The sequence below is a fragment of the Penicillium hispanicum genome, assembly GCF_028827665.1.
Source record: "Penicillium hispanicum strain IBT 35686 chromosome Unknown utg000005l_segment0_segment0, whole genome shotgun sequence".
In the NCBI taxonomy this organism is placed as follows: domain Eukaryota; kingdom Fungi; phylum Ascomycota; class Eurotiomycetes; order Eurotiales; family Aspergillaceae; genus Penicillium; species Penicillium hispanicum.
In genome coordinates, this window is record NW_026623197.1 from 2,151,070 (window position 1) to 2,176,388 (window position 25,319).

General features: G+C 56.8%; 12 protein-coding genes across 12 annotated transcripts; 7 read left to right on the top strand and 5 right to left on the bottom strand.

The window, feature by feature from the left end:
• Positions 1-279: 279 nt before the first annotated feature.
• Positions 280-2,510, top strand: N7459_006246 (uncharacterized protein; the record flags this gene model as incomplete). The annotated part of the gene is made up of 9 exons (XM_056945430.1): positions 280-357; positions 406-651; positions 704-811; positions 871-1,194; positions 1,237-1,386; positions 1,446-1,605; positions 1,661-2,081; positions 2,169-2,331; positions 2,388-2,510. 9 exons carry the CDS (start codon positions 280-282, stop codon positions 2,508-2,510), a joined length of 1,773 nt encoding a protein of 590 aa, XP_056799765.1.
• A 230-nt stretch (positions 2,511-2,740) lies between these two features.
• N7459_006247 (putative carbonate dehydratase) lies at positions 2,741-3,395 on the top strand (the record flags this gene model as incomplete). The annotated part of the gene is made up of 3 exons (XM_056945431.1): positions 2,741-2,983; positions 3,037-3,122; positions 3,173-3,395. 3 exons carry the CDS (start codon positions 2,741-2,743, stop codon positions 3,393-3,395), a joined length of 552 nt encoding a protein of 183 aa, XP_056799766.1.
• Positions 3,396-3,499: 104 nt separating this feature from the next.
• On the bottom strand, positions 3,500-4,209 carry N7459_006248 (carbonic anhydrase; the record flags this gene model as incomplete). Its single annotated transcript, XM_056945432.1, has 2 exons — positions 3,500-4,034; positions 4,085-4,209. 2 exons carry the CDS (start codon positions 4,207-4,209, stop codon positions 3,500-3,502), a joined length of 660 nt encoding a protein of 219 aa, XP_056799767.1.
• A 673-nt stretch (positions 4,210-4,882) lies between these two features.
• N7459_006249 (uncharacterized protein) lies at positions 4,883-5,803 on the top strand (the record flags this gene model as incomplete). The annotated part of the gene is made up of 1 exon (XM_056945433.1): positions 4,883-5,803. One exon carries the CDS (start codon positions 4,883-4,885, stop codon positions 5,801-5,803), a length of 921 nt encoding a protein of 306 aa, XP_056799768.1.
• A 660-nt stretch (positions 5,804-6,463) lies between these two features.
• N7459_006250 (uncharacterized protein) lies at positions 6,464-7,585 on the bottom strand (the record flags this gene model as incomplete). Its single annotated transcript, XM_056945434.1, has 1 exon — positions 6,464-7,585. One exon carries the CDS (start codon positions 7,583-7,585, stop codon positions 6,464-6,466), a length of 1,122 nt encoding a protein of 373 aa, XP_056799769.1.
• A 1,093-nt stretch (positions 7,586-8,678) lies between these two features.
• N7459_006251 (uncharacterized protein) lies at positions 8,679-9,838 on the top strand (the record flags this gene model as incomplete). The annotated part of the gene is made up of 4 exons (XM_056945435.1): positions 8,679-8,890; positions 8,967-9,200; positions 9,263-9,337; positions 9,427-9,838. The coding sequence occupies 4 exons, from the start codon at positions 8,679-8,681 to the stop codon at positions 9,836-9,838; spliced, it is 933 nt and encodes a 310-aa protein (XP_056799770.1).
• A 522-nt stretch (positions 9,839-10,360) lies between these two features.
• N7459_006252 (uncharacterized protein) lies at positions 10,361-11,972 on the bottom strand (the record flags this gene model as incomplete). Its single annotated transcript, XM_056945436.1, has 2 exons — positions 10,361-11,815; positions 11,874-11,972. The coding sequence occupies 2 exons, from the start codon at positions 11,970-11,972 to the stop codon at positions 10,361-10,363; spliced, it is 1,554 nt and encodes a 517-aa protein (XP_056799771.1).
• A 441-nt stretch (positions 11,973-12,413) lies between these two features.
• Positions 12,414-14,441, bottom strand: N7459_006253 (fungal specific transcription factor domain-containing protein; the record flags this gene model as incomplete). Its single annotated transcript, XM_056945437.1, has 4 exons — positions 12,414-13,112; positions 13,172-13,678; positions 13,730-14,280; positions 14,333-14,441. 4 exons carry the CDS (start codon positions 14,439-14,441, stop codon positions 12,414-12,416), a joined length of 1,866 nt encoding a protein of 621 aa, XP_056799772.1.
• Positions 14,442-16,191: 1,750 nt separating this feature from the next.
• On the top strand, positions 16,192-16,508 carry N7459_006254 (uncharacterized protein; the record flags this gene model as incomplete). Its single annotated transcript, XM_056945438.1, has 2 exons — positions 16,192-16,298; positions 16,352-16,508. The coding sequence occupies 2 exons, from the start codon at positions 16,192-16,194 to the stop codon at positions 16,506-16,508; spliced, it is 264 nt and encodes an 87-aa protein (XP_056799773.1).
• Positions 16,509-17,136: 628 nt separating this feature from the next.
• On the top strand, positions 17,137-19,041 carry N7459_006255 (putative acetamidase; the record flags this gene model as incomplete). Its single annotated transcript, XM_056945439.1, has 4 exons — positions 17,137-17,177; positions 17,230-17,633; positions 17,695-18,165; positions 18,218-19,041. The coding sequence occupies 4 exons, from the start codon at positions 17,137-17,139 to the stop codon at positions 19,039-19,041; spliced, it is 1,740 nt and encodes a 579-aa protein (XP_056799774.1).
• A 1,462-nt stretch (positions 19,042-20,503) lies between these two features.
• On the top strand, positions 20,504-22,476 carry N7459_006256 (uncharacterized protein; the record flags this gene model as incomplete). The annotated part of the gene is made up of 3 exons (XM_056945440.1): positions 20,504-21,077; positions 21,177-21,675; positions 21,732-22,476. The coding sequence occupies 3 exons, from the start codon at positions 20,504-20,506 to the stop codon at positions 22,474-22,476; spliced, it is 1,818 nt and encodes a 605-aa protein (XP_056799775.1).
• A 565-nt stretch (positions 22,477-23,041) lies between these two features.
• N7459_006257 (putative MFS transporter Fmp42) lies at positions 23,042-25,308 on the bottom strand (the record flags this gene model as incomplete). Its single annotated transcript, XM_056945441.1, has 3 exons — positions 23,042-24,599; positions 24,654-24,816; positions 24,888-25,308. 3 exons carry the CDS (start codon positions 25,306-25,308, stop codon positions 23,042-23,044), a joined length of 2,142 nt encoding a protein of 713 aa, XP_056799776.1.
• Positions 25,309-25,319: the final 11 nt, after the last annotated feature.

Consider the following 25,319-nt stretch of genomic DNA (forward strand, 5'->3'; position numbering starts at 1 on the left):
CTTGACGTGTTTGGGATATTCGAAGACACTATCACCTCGGACTGTTCTATTATTGCTTCCTGACTATGCCTCGCTCACGACTGAGTAGAACAGCGCTGCACGAATCCCGCCGTGGTATAGGATCGACATCTCGCCCCCGCATCGAGTATTTATGACTCCGCCAATTGGCGCTCGGTTCAACGATGCGGCTCTGGGGGCTGCGATGCGCGTTGAGGTTGACACACCTTTGCGCCTTTCTCTCACCAGCGGAGTTCCTGCTTCTGCCTACGCTGTCCCATCATGTCCTCGCCATGCGCATATGACTGCTCCGCGCCCTCCCCGCCCCTGCTGCCTGACAATGATATCACCGGTATCGGGGTACGTGCCGTCCGCAACTCAGTGTTAATCGTAGTATGATTGGTCCAGGTCGTGATCAACTATGTCGCAACCGCTGGCATTGTCCTTCTTGTGATCCTCGTCTACTACCTTGCCATCTACCAGCCAGCCCAGGACCCGTTTGAAAGACACAACCCGCGTTCCTCAGGGGGGCGATTCCGCCCCAACCCAGTGGATGCACTCGTGCTGGGATGGCTGCTACGAAGCCCCACGACCAGCTCCATCCCGCGTCGAACGAGCCCGACTCGAATACGACTCGAGAGAATCTTCATCAAGGTGAATGCGCCGCGCCTGACCTGCCACCGGTCCCGCACTAACCCAGCGCCAGTGCCTCATCGCCATGAGTGACCTGCAGACCGTCGCAGGCTTGTCCATCCTGATCAGCGGCCTGGTGCAGTTCCGCTGTGGCCTGGCCGCCTACTACTGGCTGGTCGTCGTCGAGCTGGCCTGGTTCTCGACGCTGACGCATCTCTACTGTTTAACACTGCTGCGCAGCCACCTCGCCCAGCACGCGGGAAGCGTACCTGGCGGATGGCCGCCATGCTCGCACTAGCCGTGCTCCTGATTGTGGGCATCGCCTTCACCGCGAACTACTGGTGGATGCGTAGTGGGTTCTATGCAGAGTACCCGAACGGCATCGCCGTGCCTTTCGAGGGCACCGTCGACACCGGGCTGCCGGGCCGGAATGGCCATGCCATCTGCTTCCTGGGGACAAGGCCGACCATCGCCACGCTCTCGGCGCGGCCGATGATCCTGTCGATCATCTTCATCGTCATCGCGTTCGTGTCCCGCGTCATCAAGCTGCACCGGACGCTGTCGGTGGACGTTTTTGGTCGTGCGCGCGCCGGACTGAGTGCATAGCTACGGCGCGGGCTGCGGCGTGTGTACATCTGGAGCGGCAGGTCGGGCTCGACGCGAAGTTTGAAGCGCAAGCTCGGGTACCATCCGCTGCTGGCGATCTTTCTTACGGCCCGGCTCGTTCTGGATGGGTGGTGGTCGGTGTTTTTGGAGGTGAGACTCAGGCGTGGATTCGCTTCGCCATTCGCGATTCTCTAACCTCACGAATACAGTTGGCGTGGTTGGTTGTGGCCTTTGCGTGGGGAGTCCTCCGCCTGCACGACACGGTGACGGCGTTTGCCAGCGGGCCGGGGGATTGGTCCTTTGGACAGGTCGTGGCGATGTTCATGCTGGTGGCGCCCGTTCTGACGATTGTGGGATACTTTGAAGACGGTGAGTTGTTCGCTTGACTTGTTGTTTTCACGGTCTTCCGTCTAACACATCGCAGAGGCTGGGGACAAGGAGACTTGCACGGAGGATGATGTTGGGGACTCGCTCGCCGTTCCAGGCGAGAGTCCCGAGGATCCCGAGCATCCAGACGGTGACTGGAAACGTCAGCCGGCCACGCTGGGCGCCGCCGTGTTCTACTGCTTCACTGTCTGGGTGGTCTGGAGTGGATTGGTGCTGGCGGGAAGCGTGCTGGAGCCGGTGGATTGGATCTTCCGTTTCTACTACGACCTCCTGCTGACCGTCACCGGGCTGTTCGAGGTGATACTCTTCTCTCTGCTGATCGAGGCGGTCTGTTCCCACCGCGGGCGCTGGCGATTTGGGCTGCACTTGCTCAGTATTGGCGTCTTCGTTCTGAGTTGCTCGGCGATCACGGCGTATTATGTATCAGTTCTGTTTCTCCAGGCGGGAGGTGTGGCCATGTACGTTGTGTGTGCTTTGATCTATTGGGCGTGTGGGTGAGGGACTTAAGGATACTGGGGAGTCGGATTGACAGCTTTCACTTCCAGCAGTGCCCGGGCGTCTCCACCAAATGCACATCCTGGAGGATCCATACAGGGATCTCCTTGGGAGCGCCCTCTGCAGTACTGCGCGGATGTTTGCTCTTCTGTGAGAACCGTGGATCAGGCTGGGATGGACCACGGCTGGTATCCCGAGACCAGGATCTCCCAAGTAAAAGACAGTTGATATCATATTTAATCTCTACAAGGCTAACCTAGTATGCACAGAAGTATGTTCGCATCAGTCCTTCGGCCGAGTCCGGTCCATTCTCGGACCCGAACCCACCGGATCGCCCCAGATCGGCGGTTCGCCGTTTGTCGCTGGCATCTGATTTGCTCACGGCCGAGTAATTCATTCAGGACCAACAGTGGACTCGATGCCCGTCTGCGATGCTTGCGATCACCGGAGCGTGGTTTTCCACCTTCGCTCTCCGATCTGCCCAACGCTCCTGGTATAAAGCCTCGCGTGCGTCGCTCTCTCTATGAATACCCGGCTGTTCTCCCGCTTCGCCTCGTCTCGACGTCTTGGGTCTGCCTGCTGCCCGCGACCCTTCCTCACTGCGTCCTTCCAGTACCGCGCCATGGGTGAAGAGCGCGTCACCAGCTTCGCGGCGATGCCCGTCGCCCCGGACTTGATTCCGAGTCTACACCAGCCCGTGCAGCAGGTCCTTTGGATCGGCTGCGCCGATAGCGGCTTCCACGAGACGACCATCCTAGATCTGCTGCGAGACGAGATGATGGTGCACCGCAATCTGGGCAATATGATCGTCGATGGGGATCTCTCGTGCGAGACGGCAGTCAAGTATGCGGTCTCGGTGCTGCAGGTAGGCCAGCTCGACAAGCATCCCCGCGCCACGACGGGACTGACCATCTCCAGGTGAGGCATATCATTGTCTGCGGCCACTACGGATGTGGCCTGGTCAAGGCATCGTCGCGAGAGGGCTTGACGGGGCCGTGGCTCAAGTAAGACTGGCAACCCACCGCACGCGAATCTTGACTGACCTCTTCGATAGCAAGCTGGACTCGTTGCACGCGACGCACAAGCACAATATCGACCAGCTGCCCACGACGGACCGCGATCGCGCATTCGTCGAGTTGAACGTCCTCGAGCAACTGCGGTCATTGCGGTCGTTTGCCGAGGTTGCCAGTGCCACAGAATCGGGAGCCCTGCAGCTCCACGGACTCGTCTACGACGCACGCGCGGGCACGGCATCCCGACTGCTCGAAGCCCATTAATCCGTCTGTATTCTCCGTGTATTATACCCTTGCGAATGTACTGTGTTTGAGAATCCACGATCCACCCTGGATAGCACCCCGTAGAGCCGAGAACCCCCCATCCACTATTCCACATCCCCCCGCGGCAGCGAATAAATCTTCTTGACATCCGCCAACATGCTCTCAAAGTCCACCTCCAGATCGCGCAGCAGCCCATCCCGCAAATCAAACACCCACCCATGCACGACCGGAAACCCGCGCTCCTGGTAACTCTGCTGCACGGCCGCAGTCTTGACGACGTTCCGGCACGACTCGATGACATTCAGCTCGACGAGGCGGTTCGCGCGCGCCCGCGCCTCAGAGATGCCATCCAGCTCCGCCTCGTGCAGCCGGTACACGTCGCGGATATTCCGCAGCCACGGGTTCAGCAGGCCCAGGTCCGCGGGCGTCAGCGCCGCCTGCACGCCGCCGCAGTTGTAGTGGCCGCACACCACGATGTGCTTGACGTGCAGGTGGCGCACAGCGTAGTTGATCACCGCCATCACGTTCAGGTCGACGTTCGGGACCAGGTTGGCGATGTTGCGGTGCACGAAGACTTGGCCGGCGTCCAGGCCCATGATTTCGTTGGCCGGGACGCGGCTGTCGCTGCAGCCGATGTAGCTGGGCGCCATGATTAGTGCGGGTGTGCATGTGTGGAGGGGAGGGCGTACAGGTAGTCTGGGGCTTGGCCGTCGGCCAGTTTGGCGAAGAAGGTCGGGTCGGCGTGTTTTTTGGCCTGCGCCCACTTTTTGTTGTTGGCGAAGATGTCGGCCGGTTGGGAGGGAGATTGGGCCATGGTGTGGATGGGGGTGGTGGGAGTGTAGGAGTGTTGTAGGAGGAAAGTCGCGATATTCCTTGGTCGCTTCTTGGGTGGGGATGGACGTAGAGGATTGAATATCGGATTCCCTGGGTCGGGAATCACTATGATTGGCTGATTCCTCGAGCCCTGAGACGTCCAATACGATCGCGCCGAAGATGGAGGATATCCAGTTCATTTCAGTAGACTTTTCATCACTCACGAAGAGATATAGAATGATAATACCCGATGTACACCCTGGCAGTGATCCTTGTTGGCTTGTGTCTCCCGTATAACTAGGTACCGTCATCGGCTAATGCGAACGCATTGTCCTCGGTTGGACTTCCGGCTATGAATATCTTCGCCTGAGAAAGAGTGGACTGAAAGCAATCAATGAGTTTATCAATAAAGAATTCAATCTGAATCACTCAAAGACTAGCCATGCGGTCGTTCTTCATCCAGTTTCACATTCATCCATCTCTACTTTGTTTCCATAGAGAATGTCCAAAGATAGAATCCATCAAAGCCTCAAGGTTTTCTACTTCTATCCCATTATCAACTTATCTACTGCCTTGGTCTAAATCCAGCCTCGACTCTGTCTACTCTGCTATTTAGAAATCCTAGTCCCGAGTATTCAGTATCAATCCCCACCGAGTTCGACTATAATCCCAAAATGGAGTCCACGCCAATCAAATATGGCAAACGCCAAACCGACGGCCAACGCATACAGAAATGGATGGAGCAGCAACCCGCCGCATCCGACAACTGCCCCATCCAGTCCTGCACCCTCCAACTTGACGAAATCGAAGCCTGGAAACCAGTTACCAAACGCGACAATGTCCCCAGCTACGTGGCCGGCGAATTGCAACGCCTGGGAATCACCACCGACGACGGACCCCTGGACAAGATCCTAGTGACCGAGAGCGCGGTCGTCGCCAACCGCGCCAACGACAAGATCAACTCGTGGGAGGGCCGCGTGGCGCCCGGCACGATCTGGATGGAGCGCATCTTCCGCAGAGACGGCCACTACACATCCCAGATCGCGCATGCCGTGTACGCAGGTAAGTATCCCATCGACACCCTGAAACGTGTGCTGGTCACCGACGTGCGCAATCTGGACACGAAGCCGTTCGTCCAGAATAAGCTGTACGTGCGACGCAACGGCCTCCGGTGGCCGGTGTTTGAGCCGCAGAGCTGGGAGCGTGGCACGCCGCAGTATGAGGGATTACTGGGGACGCGGATTGGAAAGGTCGTGGCGTATCTGGTGCTGGGCGCTTTTGAGCGTGGGAGTCGTCGTATTAGTCGGATTGTGACGTGGATCGAGGAGGAGATGTATGATTTGCAGATGCGGTTCGATATTGAGGAGATTGAGGAACGCGCAGGCGAGGCGAGTTTGTCGGGCAGTTCGGACGAGCCGTTGATTCGTCGCAAGAGAAAAGCCGAAGGCGAGGCTGTTAGTTCGGATAGCAGCGAGCCTCTTGTTCTGCGCAAGAGGCGAGCGACTGAAGGCGCAGCTGGCCGTCAGAAAGCGCCGACTCCTCGGAAGACGCGAGGGCTCCGAAGAGGACGACCGCAACGAGGAGAGAATGCTTAGACACGATCGTTATAGAAGTAGACAAAGAATGCAACGCTTGACCAGATGTCGATAGGGAACCATCGAGGCGTTGGTGAATTGCGAACTGTGTACTATTTCTTTCATGGCAGGAAGCAGCAGTTCCTATCAAAGGCTGATAAATGTGATGAAACCCAATCTAACGGATTCTATTTCGAGCAAACCTCTTTGTTCCACACCTTCTTCCACCCCAACCCGATGGAAGTGAATTCGAAGACAGAAACCGCGGCCAGCCAAGTGAATCAAATGGATAATTCCCTGGAAAGAGCAGCTATTGACTCACTTGGTAGAGGAATAAAAGAGTCGCTATCTCATCATGCCAGCTTCCTGCTTCATCTCCAGTCCCCCAATGATCCCTCGGTTCTTTGACTTCAAGCGACTCTTTGGCCGGACTGATCGGTCGACTTGTCAAAGAACTTCGCCTCCAGGTCACCCTTTGCCTCGACTTGTCGCTGACAGAATGCTCTTTGATACGATCAAAGCCACGGTCTCGGGGCGCGACGACTTAAATAGTCGTCCCTCGAACGACACGTCCAAGATGGTGCCCAAGATCACAATATCCCATCCATCATGCCACGGCGCTATAGTCCGCGGGACCTGTCCGCGCTCAATAACGAGCCCATACCAGCATTGCAAGCAGAACTAGCCGTGCGACTGGCCTCCGGGGCTCGACTGGACCACCGGACGATGTGTCTCTTCTTCCACCATTTGGTCCCTACGCCGGCGAACGCAGCTGCGTTCGCCGGTCTGTATCCGGGACTGGCGGGCAAGGTCAGAACCTTTCTGGCGACGGCAGGCACCATTGCAATGCTGAAAACTCACTTCGGTAGTTTTGACAACAGCGCAGCTGTGCTCGCCAATCAATACCGCAATTCCGGTTGTCCTAGCCCGACGGGACGGCCCACCGACCCGCCAGATGCGCTGACTGAGGCGATCATGGATAACTGTGAGCATTGTGTGGCATCGCTGTTTAATTGTGGGATCTTTGCACCGGGTCTGGTGTTCAATCAGCATGGATATGCTCTCCCTTATGTCGCCTTGTGGACAAGTCGCCTGGAGGTCTTGACGCTGCTGACTACCCTGTGTGGTGGCGATCCAGGGCCTCTGGCAGCGTGCAGCATCGATCCCACTGGGGTTTTCGGCAATGCCATCATCACCATAGGGGCCAGTTTCGCCCGGCCGGATCTGTTCAAGCCCTTGCGCGATTGGTGTGATACATTCATGAACGGAACCGATAACCGAGTGGCCACGACCTTCGCTGCAGTCCCCCACATCCAATTCGAGATGTGCAAGATGGGCTCGGCGGAGGCAGCGAACTGGATGATGAGCCGTGGCGTCGATCTCAGCGCCGTCGTCGAGCCCGCGTCCGGCGACACTGCCTGGCATGGCGCTGCTCGGTGCGACAAGAATGTTGCCGGCTGCTTTGGCTTCCTCGACTGGCTCAATGCCGCGAGTCCCGCGACCATCAACAATCGAAATACCGCCGGCAACACGCCGCTGGACGCGGCCATCCTTGACAACAACGAGACCACGGTGCGCTGGTTCGCGGCCAATCTCACCGTCGCCCAGATCACTGCGGTCAACCCGGCGCCAGCCAATGCCGCACTCACCACCGCGTTGGATCTGGTCATCTCGAGCCCTTCCGAAGCTTCGGTTCCAATGTTGTCTCATATCCTCATCTCCCCGGCCTATATCGGCACCCTCACTGTGACAACGAGCATCGAAGCTAGGCTGGAACTGTTGATAAACCAGCTCCGCCTGCATCGAATCGCAAAGAGGGGCGACATGGCTGCCGGAAGGTTATCCGAATATAACTACCAAAAGTGGTGGAGGGAGGCGCGGCGTGCAGCCGGAAAGAAGTGTCACATCCTAGTCGAGCACGCTCCATCCTCGTTTTTCACCAGCGACGAATTCCAAAGGCTGAAGGGACTTGCGAAAGGCTACCAGCTTGGACGGGTGCTTATTCCGAACTTTGAGTCGAGCGCCGCCAGTTACCGGTCACTTCGAGATCAATAGACGTACGATCAGTCCCTGTCGCCCTGAATTTCATGGTCTGGGATCTGTCTAATAGGTGATCTGGAATGACCGCCGATGCTCTCACTTCTCACTTCGTTCACTTTTTTCACTTTCATTTTCTTTTATTGTCCCCTCTCGTCTTATCTCGCTTATGTGGCTCTTATTTCTCTATCATAATGCGCTCCCTTGTTTCTCATTGGTAGATCACTGTTGACTTGTTGATATATGTGTCTAAATCGATATGCTTATACTATGAAGTACCCAGAACCATTATCCAAAAGTCTATTCCAGCTGTCGGCAGATAAAGTATTTGAGATGGTGGAATCCACTTATTGAACCGGAGTGTGTTTACGTGATATAAAGAGGTATATCTGACGGGAGACTAGCTGTATCTAGGAGACGCATGCTGCTCTATAGCTCAAAAGTGGATCATACTAGTGAGGACTCAACGAGCATAACTGGCTAGAGGATTCGAAATCCGTCCTCGGAATTACAGTCTTATGCATGGCATCATACTGCGTCGACAATGCAATTCGGAGCTTCTCGGTGATCCTGCTGTTTGCACGTTATTCCCGTGCTGACTCGCTGCGTGCGTTGATTGGATATCTCGATATGGACCCGCCAGCCAAACACTCCAAACCGGCCAAACGGCCAAACGGCCCCATTCGGAAGTATAAAACTAGATGGACGATGGATTTGCACAGATCGCACGCTGATGCAAACATCAGGGGTCCGGTGTCTATAAGAATGGCGGGTTTCGTCGATTAAACCAGTCCAAATTATCAAGTTATCCCACTCATTGAGTCACTTCTTCAATTTCACAAATATATACACTTCCAGCATGCCCTTCAATCGCATCGCAGTCTACGGCCACCGCGGCTGGGCCAGCTCGGGCATCTTCGCCGCCCTCGTCCAGTCCGGCGCCCCGATCAAAGTCCTCCACCGACCAACCTCCGACGTGAGCAGCCTGCCCGCCGGTGTCGCGGCCGTGCAAGTCGACGTGGAGGATCAAACCACTCTGCGGAATGCCCTGCAGGACGTCGATATCCTGATGTGAGTCCCTGGGATATCTATGATGCACACCTGCCATCGCCAGCTATCCATCGCCACTGATACTAATACCACCCAGCTCGCTCGTCGGCCACGAAGGCGTCACGCGACAACACGCCTTGGTCGACGCTATCCCGCACACGAACGTGCAGCTCTTCGTCCCGTCCGACCTCGCGTTCCGCTGCGACGAGAACGGTCTCAAGGTGCCCGTGAACAAGCAGAAGGACGCAGTCGAGTACGCCGCGCGGGAGGCCGGGATCCCCGTAACGATCATCCTGCCGGGCCTTTTCGCCGAGTCCTCGCTCGAGACGATGTACGTTGCTCCGCTGGCAGTGTCCCATGGTGAGATCGGTAGCTGACGACATGGCCGGCTAGGTTGCTCGGCGTGGACAAGTATAAGAACCGGGTTGCGTTCGCAGGAGACGCGGAGCACCAACGGCTGAATATCTGGTACGTCGCCCTCCCCGACTGGAAACGCGCATCGGACCTAGGTAGAGATGTCCCGCGGTATGTCGGGCATTGTCGCTGACGCCGTCCAGCACGCGCGAGTACATCGGCGCCGCGTACGCGGTTATCTTTGCGCAGACGCCCGTCGCGCAGCTCCAGAACCGCGTCATCGGTCTATCGGAGCTGCAGCCCACGGGCGCGGAGATCGTGCGCGCCCTCGAACAGCGCAACGGCGGCCCGCCGCAGATCTTCCGCCACAGTCTTGACGAGGTGGATCGGCAGATGCACGCGTGTCTGGATGCGGGCCGGCCGCTGGGGCTGGCGTGGTACGGTCGCCGGGTCTGGGGGAGTACGGGGTATGGCGCTGTCATTGGGTCTGATGTGTGGGAGGTGGAGGGGTATAAGAAGAAGACGCTGGAGGACTTGCTTCCGGCCGGGGGACTGGAGGCGTACCGGGAACAGTCGGGGCCGTTGGTTGAGGCGTTGGAGAGGACGTTCTATTGATCAATGCAGCGCTGACTGGTTTGGGACAGAGCAAAGGAAATAGTGTGGAGATGGTGGTGGTTGGATTTGCAATCCCATGTTCGGGCCACCGTTGGGTTAATTAGTTGTGATGCAATCAATTTCCTAATGGCATTTTCGTGACTGGAGTTACTAGCAAGCATCTTTCCCTTACAGAAGATCCTATTGGGTATATTTCAATCGATAAAGCCTTCGAGTTGATTGTGCACTAAAAGCATGTATCCACGCAGCTTCATAGCTCATAGTTCTCGTAGAGTCATAAGATATCATCAGGGGGAATGAAAAGATCAATAAAGACAGAAGATGGAAGAGAAAAGGAGGAGATAAACGCCCAAGGCAGACACCCAAAGCACCTGTATCATCAATTCTGGACTGTCGGTTCGTATTCGGTGGCAAGGGCCAAGTGGAAGACATGCAGGCATGGATCAAGGACGAGAAGAAAGCAGTGAAAGTGAGAACCTAAATCAACGCCAGGACCGGAATCGCAGTGGAGACGTTCAGTCGTTAGTCGTATATGGGCGCCCTGCGCAAGGGAATATACCCTGCATCTTGGGCCACGCTCGTTGGAATATATCGTTTGGCAGCGGAGCTGCGCACCGGGCTGCTGAAGCGGGACGTGTGCGGATGGAGACCCGCGCTGCTGTAGGAGCGTGGTCGTTCCGAACTGCTGCCTCCGCTAGTAGGGCGACTGCAACCCGTACTTCCACCGCTGTAGCTGCCTCGTCGGATCGCTTGTTCGGTGTACGGGTCTAGATGGTACCGATACCGGGGCACTCGAGATGGAGGCGGGGCTTGGGTATACTGCGGTGGTTCTGGAGCTGGTGCAGGGACAGGACCGTCGAAGATGGAGTCAGAGAACTTCACACCCGGTGGTCGGGATCGGGAGCGTTCGTCGCTGCGGTGGAGCCTTGGAGCAGTTTCCGGGTGCGATCTACTCGTCTTGGGCAGGCGACCGTCCTGGCCGCGATGACTGCGTCGTGGCGCCGCTGGGGATAGATCTCGTGCGGGCTTTCGCGTATATGCATCGTGGGAGTGGCGGCGTGCACGAGAATGCGATGGGGGTGAGAGGTTGTGATGGCGGGATCGATGTCTAGGTCTAGCTTCGGGTTCTGTGTCGTGCAGCGAATGATCTGATACATCGCCCGTGGTGGGCATATCCTCCACTTCGGGGCTGGAAGCATGGCCGTACCAAGTCATCCGGTCCCGACCTCGAGAGCGAGGTGGACGGTCTACCCACGGCGTGGGAGATGAGGCTCGCGGAGAAGTGACGCCCGACCGACCACCATCTGGCCGTGGGTAAAAGGCGGACTCTGGTCTCCGAGAACCGAAGGAAGGATAGTCGGCGCTAAGCCGTCGTTGGTGATGACGCCGGCGACTGGGCCGATCAGATTCGAAATGACTGTGATGTCGCGAGCGAGACCGACGCGGTAGATGTACAACATAGTCATCCTCGTCCATGAGAGGATATCTCCCGCTAAACCGCGAATGGTAGGCCCCGAAATTGGGCGGCGACGATCGATGGTGAACGTTCCTCTTCACAAAGTCATACTCGAGTCGCCGGCAAACGCCTTCGTGCCACTCCAACATCTCGGGGTCGGGTTCCGAAGGGAACGCGTCTCGCGGGATCTCCTTGGGCAGGATCTCCCCCTTCGTATCGACGATATCCCACAATCGCACGGCGTTCTGCAAATACTGCGAGTGCTCGTCCGGGTCCATCAGCAATTGTATGGTCTGCCATCGCACAAAGCCGTTCGGCAGCAACGAGGGGATCGACGGCGACTCGTATGGGTTACTCGATGGCTGGAGACTGTGAAAACAACCGACCGACTGGTAGATAAAGGAGAGCGCCTGCGACTTGGTCTCGAGGAAAAGCGGATCGTAGTTGCCGCCGACTTTTCGGTAGAAGGTGGCCAGCCGCTGCGGCGTCAGATCGGTCGTGCCGTTGGAGTCAAACGAGGGCTGTAACTTGAGAGATCAGCGACCGTTTCCCCAGACGCAAAGAGGCTCCGGGGATTACCATCAGCTGCGCGATACCGAGACATAGCTGCTCCAGCATGGGCGCAGGGCTCTTGTCGGGCCGGATCAGCGTCCCCCACAGGTTTGCCGCGGACGACATGGCAGGGCTGGGGTGGGCGCGGTCGGAAGAGCAGGAAGCGATCTCGGCCAGAGCATCGCAGGGGGAATTGGCGTCAGTCGAGAGAAAAGGAATGGACGCATCCCCAGGCAGCGAGGAGCGGTCAGGCACACACATCGACCCACTGCGGGGGGGAAGAGTGACGTGGGAAGAAGTAGATCGAGGATCGAGCGGGTGAAGATCTCTAGGGAGAAAGAGGTCCGGGGATGCGGCGATGGTAATCCCAGGTGACGCGGTGACTGATTCTGCACTGACGGCCGTGTTTCTTTTTTTCTTCATCTCTCGACCAGTGGCGGGCGCGCGCGCGCTTTGTGGTCATCCTCATCCCCGTCCCGGCGCACCACTCGCATGCCAGCTCAGCTGCTGTCATCATTCGAGCAAATCATCTGCAGTGGCCTGGTTTGCAGTCTGCATCCCTCGTCCTCATGCAGTCCACAGCGAGACGTTCGGCCATGAGTACACAGCGTCAGCCACGCTGATCGGCAGCCCCGAAGGGTCCAGCAGCCCAAAGTCGACGTCCGGCTGCGCCAGGAACTCCTCCATGCTTTCGCCCAGAAACGCCATCTCGTCCGTCAAGTTTCCCGGGGCCATGGGTTCGGGCAGGATGGAAGCACCCGTTACCCCTGCGTCGCTCCCTCTTCGCCCAGCGTGGTCGACAATCGACGGAGGTGCGTCCGCGGGGTGGTCGGGAATGCGAGCGATGTCATTCGTAGTCGCGCCTCGCTTCGGATCCAAGCATTGCCGCACACACTCGAGGTTGTCATAGAACTCGGTCGCGGCCAAGTTGCCATGATCGCTCATCGCGCGCAGAATTTCAAACGCAGTCTCAAATAGCGCAAAGTCGTGGCTGGCCTCTAGGTGGATCTGACTGGAGATCACCATGATCAATGCACAGGAGAACAGATAGTGTGCATAGAAATACCCGAATATCGGCAGTGACCCGTTGGTCCACTCGTCGACGATCAGCGAGTGCGTGTGCCTTGCAGCATGGATGCATGCGTCGCCCAGCGTCTTGAGGATCGGCATGGTCGTGTGGGCCGTATCTTTGTCGTCGGCGAGACTAGACTGTCGGGATTGAATGAGGCTGTAGAGCAGGATAGGGCGTGTGGTCAGAATGATACACTGTTGATTGTGAGTAAGATCTGGCGGATATGGATAGTCGTTGCGAGAGGTCTACTCACCTGGTTGAATTGAAGATGCAAGGAAACTACGTTCTTGGGGCTTGGGCCATCGCAATTGAGACGAACATGTGGAGGCAGAGCCTGCGCCCACTGCTTCAGAGCCCCGAGCAGCTTCTGCTCTCGCTGGAGAAACGAGCCGGGCTGTTTCTTGCGGCTGTAGACCTTGTCAGTCACTTGCCCGGTAATCCGTGCCAGCTCGATACTGGCGACCAGAAACTGCGTGTCGGAGAACTGCTCGCTGTGGACGCTGCCGGGCACATCGGACGGCATCTCCACGAAGATATCGTCGTCAGCGATCTGGATGGGCCAGCCCACTTTGGAGCCGTATATGCGGTCACAAACATAGATCGACCACCAGAGGCGGATACGATGCTGACGGTCTACTGGATCGGGACACTGGCATTCAGGAATGTCATGATTCAGCCCCAGCGTCAAGGCCAGGCGCATCGCATCGCCCACAAGAAGGAAGGCTGAGTGTCGGCGATTCAAAAAGTAGCAATACAGAGACTGTTCGGTATCAGTTTGCGTCAGGTGAGCATAGCAACGGTGCTCTCTTACTAGTGGCAGAAGTGACTCGATATGTGTCAAGCTCGGCCGTTCAGGTAGGATGGGAATCATCGTCATCGCATGCACATAATACGCTGCCCCGGGAATGCGACACTCGAGCCGCGAGTCCGATCGAGCGGAATATACTTCGCCCAGGGCGAACATGGCAAAGAACTTGCAGGTCAACACTGGGTCTTCGAAATTTCCGTGTCGATAAACCTCCTCTAGCTCTTCGATGGTCGACTGGCGAAGAACTAGGTGGTACACTCGGCTAACTTGGTTGAAGACGATGTGAATCAACAGGCGCGCCCGGGGTAGACTGGGCCATGATATTGCTGGGTCGCGCATCTTCATCAGTGTGGCTTCGTGCGTATACTGCGTGCGTGGCATGTGCGAGGTCGTCTTGCTTTCACTCAAAACCTGACGCAGCCGGGTTGCAAAGGCAGTGCAGGCGGCTTCGCCAATGTGGATTGGGGGCGTATGTGGATCGTAAGGCTGGAACCAAGCTTGGTCGCCCAGCATGGGGTTCTGCACATGGGTGTCGGCATCCTGCACGGTGTCATCTAGGAGTGGTATTCAGCCGAGCGTCTAGCATGGAACCGGAGTATCTCTAACCTTGAGGCTCGGTATGGTGATTGGCAGCCACCGAGCCTGGCGATTGGGACAGTTGTGCCCGGAGCTGTTGGTTTTCAGCAGCCAGTTGATCAATATAGCTACCACGCATCAACGATATGCTCTAATGGACTAGGTCCGGAGTATGAACTCCCGCATACCTTTCGTGGACTTTGATCTGACGATCGCGATTGACATAGCTGCACTCGGCAGAACATCCAGCCTGCCGACATTTGACGCAGGGCTGGCCGCCAGAGCATTTGATCTTGTGGGTATGACACCTCCGGCATCTGGCGACAATCATCAGTCTCTCTCCAGGTGAACACGGGGCAGTACGGGGGGGGCCGGGACGGACTCACGCGATCGACTTCTTCTGTGGTTTCATGACCGAACGGCTAGGCCGCTTTGCCGTGGACGTTCTCATATTGCCAATTCCGCTGCGAGTGCGAGGGAATTGGGGTGCCAAAGACTTTCAGGGAAAATGGTGTTCTCGTTGAGATGCTCGGCGAACAAGTCGGCATGATCGTGTTTCGCCGAGTGGCGAGTGCGGGTCCGGCTATGCTCGGGCTGGTGCATCGGGATACCGACTTTCAACGTGCAATCTATATAAATTGCGGGTTCACAGAAGAGTATCTGGATCGGGGAGTATAAAGTCATTGGCTTCGAATGGATAGCTTGCGAACAAGTGGTAATGGCCGGGTGAGTGAACTACAGTGAGCTATCTAAGACCGGTCGGGAAGACGAGATTTCCCCGATGCCCTGCCGAGTCCAGGCCATACTAAGTATGAGTGAACTTTTATAGCTGCAGAGTCAGTCATAATGAAGCAGCTTTGGATAGATTCATTCTCAACACTCACTATGCAAAATCGGGATTCCATCTGGCGTTACCCGGAGAAGGCGTGAACATGCTTCTCGGTTCTCCAATTACGCGAGGAGCATGGCACCACTCACGACTGTCATTCAGATAATGAATAGCCTGTAACTAGATCATAAGTCAACCAGCGACTTGCTATCGATAGCAAGGAGTGCCCAGACAATTTGATCTCACCTCGTGGAGTATCAAGATCTGAGCCTGCCACCCAGCCAATGCACTCCATATATGACAGACCCATTCATGGTATCTGAGGAAGCATTATCCACCGAACAGTAGGATACTGCCAGATAGGAGACATCAAAACGACCTACATGCCAGAAAACACTCCCGGCATGCGATTGGCTTGGCTCCAACCCCCACCGGCCAGCCCCGATTGACTTCTGAAGCCCCTTCATTCCCGATCAACATGCCATGCTTGACAACGGCATTTGTCTGCCACTGTTACTGCCCGCCATTGGACACACGGTCTCCATGGCAGCTCACGCATTGATCAACAGGCGAAAATCCTCTTTCGAGCCCTGCACGAGAGGCTTTGGTTCCATATCAGCGGCCGGCGATACCAGCCAGGCACCGCGAGTTATGGGCTGCCTTGTGGCCCAGCCTTGATGCGACTGGCTGCCATCGCTGGCGGTGAATTCCACATCCTGGCATCTGATCGCAGCCCTTATTATCTGCGTGGTTAAGTGCAGCTGCTCCCCCTCGCTGGAGGCTCCTCTATCTATCCTCTATCTAATCTTGTGTTTGCCCACGCTTGACTCCACGCCGGTAACATCGCATCCTGCCACCACCATCGCACTGGGTGATGTTCCTGCTCGCCTAGCGGTTGCTACTACTAGTCTCTTGGGTTGACATCTCTTCATCCTGACTTCACGATCGATCCACGGTTCATCGAGTGCAACAAGGGGCTGTCCGCTTCACAGCTCGCCCACCGATCCGACAATCATCTGTCCGTCGACTTCGATTGCCTTTACAAATATATCCCCACACAATGGCCCTCGTTCGGGACCCGTACTTCTGGAAGCGCTTTTCCACAGCCGTCCACCTGGACGAAGAAGCTAAGGGCATATCCGATGTCGAGTCACCCGTGTCCGAGAAGTAAGTCTGCTACGAATTCTCGCGCCGCCAACCGTCACTGACTTGCCCGATAGGAAACCCGACTCATGGCTCGAGCGTGAGCGCAGGAAGAGCAAGAAGTCGCTTATCTGGGGCTTTGTGATATTCTTCTTCATCGTCCTCTTGATTGTGGGGGCTGTGGTTGTGTGGTGGCTGGCCAAGCACAACTGGTTGCAAAGTGTTGAGCCATAGCCTGGATTTTCTTTTCCTTCGTGTTTTCCTTGAGGAAAATTCCTTTCCAAACGCTATCTTCGAGGACAGTTGATGACTTTTCGAGGCAGAGCGAGCTTCTCATGGCGTCTGGCGGTTTTTGTTTCGTGTTTATTTTGTCCTGGGCATCTGGAGATATACCCGCCGCACCTCCAGGGCGGCTGCGATGGTGGATTGGATTTTGGGTGGTAGATAAACGTTGATAGTCCATGAATATGACCATAGAAATGACCATGTCGAGTTATCTTGCATTTGAACTAACTTTATCGCGTGGCGCAATGACCTGCTGCAACTGGAATAGCCGGCGCGGTGCTTATCGCGAGTCTCGACTGTTCGGTCACGGGCGGTTCAATAGCAACATTGGAACTCCTATTCGACGACTATGATTCTCACTAGCTGGTTTCAAGCCCTCGGCTTGCTCCCAATGCCCCGTTTTGTAACACGCCCGAGTGTCGTGCAGGAATAATAGCCCAGCGGACGAAATCCCGCCGATTCCAGCCGGGCCGCGTTCTTATCTCAACTTCTCCACACTGCGATCCCCCGCACGAGCTGCGCCGACTCGGATAAAAGGCCGTGCTGCCTCGTTCTTCCTCCCTCACCGACACTCACCATGCTGCCTCCCTTTGACTACTTCACGTACCGTCGAGTACGGTAAGCGCGCTCGAGCTCTCTGATCGCACCGGACGTATACTTACAGCCGTAGCAACCAGAAGCAGGCGGAGCGGGCAGCTCGCTTCTCCGCTCTGCCCCATCCCTACCATCTCCCCATCACCGCAGCCGATAAGAAGATCATCGATCAGCCCATCGAGGAGCTGGTGCATGATATCCAAAATGACACGACCGCTCCGCTGAGCGTGCTCCGTACCTACGGCAAGGTCGCCGTCAGGGCGCACAACCGTACCAACTGCATTACCGAGCTGCTGCTCCCCGAGGCCGAGTCGTGGCTCGAGTCGGAGATCAACCTCAAAGGCCCTCTGGCGGGCATCCCTATCTCGCTGAAGGATTCGGTTCAAATTAAGGGGTTTGATACCACCCTGGGCTACTCGGCCCTGGCTGGGAAGCCATTCCAAGAGGATGGGCCCATGGCCAAGCTCTTGAAGGATGCAGGTAGGTGATGTAAAGCGTGGGGACTGCACTGCATGGGACCCTGATTCTGATTGTAATTCAGGCGCTGTCCCGTACGCAAAGACTGCATTGCCTATTACCCTCCTCTCCTTTGAGTCCGCCAACGGACTCTGGGGTCACTGTCTAAACCCCCATGTCCCGGACTACTCGCCTGGAGGCTCGACGGGTGGCGAGGGTGCCCTGCTCGCGCAGGGCGGCCGCATTGGTATTGGATCCGATGTTGCGGGCTCAGTCCGCGTGCCGGCCGCGTGGAGTGGAATTTACTCCCTCCGTTGCAGCACCGGGCGCTGGCCCAAGGCCGGCGTGAGCACCAGCATGGCCGGACAGGAGGGCATTCCAAGTGTTTTCAGCCCTATGGCGCGCACATTGAATGATCTCACTTACTTCACCCGCGTGCTGATTGGCATGGAGCCTTGGAAGTACGACAACACCGTCCACCCGATCGCCTGGCGCAGCGAACTCGAGTCCGAAGCGAAGAGCAAGCCGCTTCGCATTGGCCTGCTGAGCAGCGATGGTAGGTTGATCTTGTGTCTTTTGCCTTGTACGTGTTAACACGCTGGTTATAGGCGTCGTCCCTCCCACACCAGCCATTGAGAGGGCTGTCACTACTACAGTCACGGCGCTCGTCAATGCCGGCCACAGTGTCTCTGAGATCACGCCTCCGGCCGGTGCAGACCCCTTCACTGGTCTCAACCTGGCGTCGCAGCTACTCAACTCCGACGGCTGCCACCACTTCAACCAACCGCTGTACAGCTTCGAGCCCTCCGACCCGGGCGCTGACCAGCTGACTCGCTTTGCCCACCTGCCCCGACCTCTCCGCTACCTCTACTATCTGTACGTGCGGTACATCCAGCGTGACGAGGTGCTGGCCACCCTGATCCGCGACTTCGGCCCCAAGTCCTCGGCCCAGTTGTGGCCGCTGGTGGCGCAGCGCGAGGCATTCCGCGCCACCTGGCACAAGTGGTGGGATGCGGAGCCGCAGCAGTACGATTTCATCCTGTGCCCGGTTAACGCGACGCCCGCCCTGCCGCACAAGGCGATGTACGACGCTGTCTCCTCCTGCGGCTACACATTCCTCTGGAACCTGCTGGATTATTCTGCGGGCGTTTTGCCCGTTGGCCACGTTGACCCTGTGCGAGACGTGCTTCTTGCCCCGTACCAGACCGCCCTCAAGCGTCTGGGCAACAACAACTCGATAGCGCGCGGTGCCTGGAAACACTATGATGCAAGCAAAATGGCCGGTCTGCCCACTGCCGTGCAGGTGGTTGGTCGTCGTTGGCACGAAGAGCAGGTGCTGGGTTACATGGCGGTTGTGGAGAAGGCATTGGAACAGTATCGCGATCCGCAAACCGGAAAGAGCGGCAAATATACCCTGCTGGAGCTTGACTGAGCCGCATAACGAGCGTGCATTTTTTGCTTTTTCCTCCTCCAGAAGAATACCTATTGTTAGTTTTGCCGCCAATGCACCACACGTATCCATTCCCATACCGTTTCTCTTTCACTTCCGCCTTCCCACCCCCTCTCAGCGACATAGAAGTCGCCGGCGTCACGCGATTGATGCGGTGCAACCCTGACTGCCGCGCAGTGTAGTGGGGGCCATGCCCCTTTTGCGTGGCACGAGGACGCGACTGGACAAGTCTGGTTTTTGGGCACAAGCAATAAACCCTGCTCGACAGGGTTCCGAGTCTTGACCAACCACGGCGCGTAGAACCGACTCAACTTACCCGCATAGATCGACCAGTGCACCGCTTGATCCCGGGCGTCTGAACTATTGCAGCACGGACATTCTCCGCAACTCCAGCCATTAGCGAACCGATACCTACGCTGCGCATGCAACAGGACAAGCGCAGCCTCGGGGATCGGCAGCGCCAGGGCACTGTCAGTGCCATTCGCGCGCACTACCCCTGCGAGGGTTCCATGTCGCAGATCTATCCGATTTTTCCATTTCTCGGCGACTAGACGTCAATGTTGCGCGTGAAGGATGCTTAGCTGCTGACGTATCACACAGACCGTTGTCGTGCGTGCAGACAAAGTAGTGCCTGGCGCCCGGTCGATGTGGGAACAACGGACAAGCTCCGCACAGTCCGTGTGCCACGCCTGGGGACTGCTGTAGCCAGGCAAAACGGCGCAGTTGAGATGGAAATTCAATATGCGTCTGCGGGCGCCAGCAAGGGCCTCTTCACCATTCTAGTGGGATTTCTTTGGACCCGAGGGAGCGGGTCAAGAGCATGAAATGGGCGGGGAGCAGGCGTTCGGTTATCAGCGCCTCGATGGCGCCTCAATCGGCTTCGTATCCAGCGCGCAGCCCCGACGCCATTTGGCCGGGCGCGGAGTTATCTCCAAGCACTGCACTTTGGAGAGAAGCTGGGAACTTGAGGGCGTGGTGGATTGGCAGATTAGTGTAGGTTGGTTTCAAGAGCGCGCCGCGTTGCGCCTCGCAGATGGCTCGCAGCAGTCCGACTGCGGGTCAGAATTAAGGATAAGAATAAGGAATGGAAAAGACGATCTGCACGGGTCACGGGGCCTCGGGAGCTTCCCATCTGTCATCCCCACTTGACACTTTCGCCTTTTGAACTCTCGCGAGTGCGGCGTCGCCGAGTCTCTGGATGTGATTCCTCGCTTAATCGCCTACCAACCTTCCTCTCTCCTGTCCCCCTTCGTCATGGTCCACTCGTAGGGCGAACTCCCCTCGACCTGTGGACCCTGAACGACCGGTCTTCGCCCTCACACGCCTCACCCTCGACTACGGCGCTCTCCCCTGGACTCCCCAGCATGCCGATCTTGTTTGTTTCGCCCTGGACTTCTGACAATCGCTTTCAGCGTCGGTGATCAGGGATGCCCGCTGGCGGAGAATGACGTCCAAGAAGAAACAAACCGCGGCCGCGCGGAAAAAAGACGGCATCCATTTCGTCAACGCCAGACCCTCCTCCGAGACCGAACGCCTGACAGCGCAACGCCTGGTGCGCGCGCATGTTGGACGCTGGATCTCCGACCAAACGAAGGACCGCTCCAGCGCGATTGAGTCGACCATCTCGTCCAGCGTTGCGACGGGGTCCGGCCGTGGCTCCATATCGCCCGTGGATGTCAGCAGTGACCACGCCGGCCCGTCTTCATATACCTTCGTGTCACGTCCCCAGCCGTACTCGTCGCATCGCGCCAGTGGCATCGGCCGTCGGCTGCCTATCAGGTTCGACAAGCCGCCCAAGCGGGAATGGCAAGGCTCCCCTTTTCCCCCATCACATGCTAGCGACAGCAGTGATAGCAGCGATGATGCGAGCTCTGTTACCACCTCAAATGACCTGGCCGCTTTTGTCCCATGGCACGAAGTCGCTCGAATCGAGCCCCAGATTTCGGGTTCCCTCGATCCGTTTGGCACACATCCCTCGCGCTTCTCGCCCGAGATAGTAGACGCGTGCAAGAAATACTGTGCGTTTCTCTCCTTTGCAATGCAATGTCTTGCACGTCTCTTTGTGAAACGTCGTTGTCCTATGTTAAGAGGGCCAGTTAATTAACCGACCACTGTAGGTTATGCCGTCCTCTGGCCAGGACTTATTCCTAGTCGAATTAAACAAGCGGGGGACATGTGGTTTCCACTTTCCCTCTCTGATCCGGCCCTTTTCACGGCATTTATGTTTGGATCCTTGTGTCATCAGCGGGTCCAATGGCTTAATAACTGGGTACCGGGTTCTACATTTGGACCCAGGCAAGAGCGCACCCTGCAGTTATGCGAGATGGAAGCGATCAAGTTAATTAATGAGGCGGTTCGAGACCCTTCGCGCGCTGTCAGTGATGCGGTCCTGCTGAGCGTCATCTGTATGGCGCATCATCAAGCGCCTGCAGAAACGATACAATCGAAGCTCCGAAAGACCCCTTTCAATCCACCCTTTCAGCGCCTACAATGGGTGGATGTCTATGGTTGTCTGCCACCCAACATGATCCATATCCAGGGATTGTTGCAACTTGTCAAGCTGCGCGGAGGGCTTGGAAATATCCAGCTCAGAGGGCTGCGCCCGACCATTAGCTTGTGAGATCCCTTCTATCGCGAGTGTTGGGATATGGTTGCTAACAAACCTTTGGCAGCTCGGATGTGCTCACGGCTTCTGTTTTGTGCATTCGTCCAGGGTTTGCATATTGGCCCATCGAAGACAGCCATAACGGCATGTCTTTACAGGAGATGCTTGGATTTGGACCGTCAGACATCGAACATGGCTTCGGGCAACTCGACAGTATTGGGATCGCTCCGCAATTGGCGGAGGCTTTACAGGGTGCTTACGTTTATATCAACATTGTCAAAGCCAGCCTTCCCGGCACTTATGACGTTGCTCTCCTTGCCGACCAGCGCAATCTCACGCAACATAATCTCCTTTTGGTTCCTCCGGCTTCCGAGCTGGAATCCTACTTCTCTCATCCATCCCATGCCGTCACGTACGAAGCCTGTCGCCTGGCTGCCCAGATCTTCGGCGTAGGTGTCATCTTCCCGATCCCCGCGCAAAATACTCCCCTGCACAGTCTCGCAACCCGACTGCAGTCTATCCTACAACGAACCGACTCTTCTACCTTGTGGTCCTCCTCGAAAACCCGCGTCTTGCTACTCTGGGTACTGACTCTTGGCGGTATCGCTGCTCATGGTGCGCGCCAGCGGTCATTTTTTGCGTCGGCCCTGGCCGAGACCGCGCGGCAGACCGGTCTTACGTCCTGGGCCGGCGTTAAGCGCAACCTGGAGATCATACTTTGGTACGACCAGGCCTGTGACGAAGCAGGCGAAGATCTTTGGTTTGAATCTGCGGAATCTCGTCCCTTGAATGAGATCTCTCCCGCCAGCTGAGGACTTGTTCACCAACCCCTCCCTCATCAACCCGCCCTAAAACTATACCCACCGTGATGAGTGTGGTGGAGTTGCATCAACGCCACCCCTTGGATATTTCATGACGGGCAAGGTCGGCCAGTAGTGCACATAGAGAGCCCCATATCCGTCCCTTCTCGCCGGTGCACATTATTTACTAGCTACTCGCTACAATAACTTGTGGATGGCACTGGAGGAGATGCTCCGTCTTCTCTCAGCCATCCATTCTCTTCCTTGAGAACAGGATCACTGTTGGTTCAACACATCGGTTGGACAACGCTGCCATCGGTACAGAATTTGTGGTACCGTCGCTGCTCGGATGAATCGCCAGTCTATTCCAGTGCGGAAAGCAACGGCAACCAGTGTTTGCCGCATCATATCGGCTCATCTAGCACACTAGAAATCACGCATATATGAATATAAATCTCATTGGCACGCCTGTGCAAACTACACAACCCGTGACAAAAGTCCACTCCAGCTGTATATCGACTGTATGTACTTCCAGCATTATACTACTATATGTACCCAGCAATCCCTGGCAAATATATTACGCCCCGTACGACCGCTGCGTAACAGCGTCGCCATCCCTCGACTGTGCCAACAACGGCTCTCTCTCCCAATCTCTCGTCCGCACGCCTTCATGATGCCCTCCATGTCCATTGCCACTGGCCTCGGCGGTCTCTGTCTCGCTTACTCCACCACCCGCCACATTCTCGGCCGTTGACGTCTTCCACGCCACAAACCCAACCAACGCCGTGCCAACGACGGCAACCAACGCTGTCAACCCGGCATTCACGGGCACGGGGTTCCCGTCAAACACCTTCAGCGTCAACGCATCGAGCCCGGCCTGCGCGAAATTGCCCACACCAGCCAAGCAGATAATCAGCCCGTACACCTTGCCAAAGGTCTGGAACCCGAAGACCTTGGCCGCGTAGTCCGAGACCGCGGTGTAGTAGAACGGGCGGTAGAGCACGAACAGCGCAATATTCGCGTAGGCCGCGCCCTCGCTGTGCGGGATGCATCCCAGCACGCCGATCAGCGTCGCCGAGACCACGAGAATGGCGAGCACCGTGCGCGTCTTGAAGGTGTCCAGGAAGGTGCCGATGAAGGGGATAGAGAACAGGCCGCCGACGGGGAGGAGGATGTCGAAGACGGAGTTGATTTCGCGGGCGCGCGTCGGGGAGGAGAGGAGGTAGATGTATTGCTGGCGGAGGCTGGCGACGAAGTAGTTGATGCGGAGCATCATGAGGACGGTGAAGAGGGTGATGAGGATGAACCACGGGGTTTGGAGTTGGTGGAGGGCGCTGCGGCCGTGGAGAACACCCCAGACGCCGCTGGCGTGGGTGTTGGGGATGTTTGAAGGGAGCTGTGAGGGCTTATTGGTGGCTTGTGGACTTTGAGGTCTGTGGGTGCTGCTATCGACAGGATCGGACTGGGGATGATGGGTGAAGACCGAGTCGTCAATGCCGGCGGTCGAGGCGATCGAGATCGTCTCATCGTCCAGCAAGCCTTGGATCTGCGAGACGATGCTTTGGCGGTGCACACGTCGATCATTACGCTGCCGTTCGCCTTCGTTGCGGTCATTGATAGTGTCATCCACACGATCGTTGATCTCAGCGGCGATCTGCACTTCGGCTTGCTGGACGAGCTCGCCCGTGGTTTTGTAGGAGGTTGCAGGCATGATCGTGAGTTGTACAACGATGATGAACACCGGGACAATCAGATAAGTCAGGAAAAACTTCCGTGCAGATACAGAGCCATCGGTGTGTTCACTGAGAAGCCGGAATATCAGGAACAATGCACTTGAAGCATCAAATGCACCCGTCAGCATGGACAAGATCAGCCCGGAGCGCCTTGGGAAGGTATTCGACAGTTGAAATGACGAAATAAAAATAAATGGCCCGCCTAAGGACAGTAGCAAGTAGCCTAGTATGTACCCGTCCAGGGGCAATTGGTCGGCACATCCAAAGAGGAGTGCTCCAATAGCTAGGAACAGACTGCCGATGATTCCACTCACTCGTGGACCATATGCATCTAGGATGGCTCCTACCGGCAGAGCCGACACATTAGTTGCCACGGCGGCGATTGTAAACATCAAATTCAAGCTAGAGGATTTATCAGCATTCGAGTCAGTTCGACGGGGAGATTACGACTCATACCGAATCTCCTGGCTGTCACAGACGGGGACATTGTTCTCCAGCTCTTCCCGAGAGCAGAGGTTGCGATATACATTCTCGCGGATGAGAACTGGCTTTAAAGCCGCGAAGCCAAACACAATGCCGGCCCCCAAAAAACAATAAACGACGGCGCAGAATACCTGAGCTATTTGGGTCGTCAGTGGATTTCTTTCTCTTCGGCCATAGAATAATCGCCCATATTGAAGTTCGGCATACCGACACGCTTGGCAGCGCCCACCTCAAAGGCGCCCGTCGTCTCCGTCAGCCACGCAGGCTCCTTGGGGGTAATTGCCGCGGTTCCTGCCGCATCGGGCGGCCCCCGCTCCGTCTCCAACAAGTCCACTCGACTGTCCCGCGTCGTCGTGGGGGAGAGTGCCAGACCTAGAGATCCCAGCAGAGAGGGCCGATCATCGCCATGGGGATCATCGACGGCGCTCTCACTCCAGCCGGGCCCTGCATACGGATTGAAATTGAGTCTGCTGTATGTCGACGGGAACGACGACGACAGCGACGACTCTGGCAGGTCTTGCCAGGCGTCGGATTCCTCGTCGGAGGGGCCCTCGTCCCGTCCTCCCCGTAGAAAAGCGGCAGGGTTGCGCTCCCACCCTTCCAGGAAGGAGATGCGATTCAAGGACATGGCGATGCAAT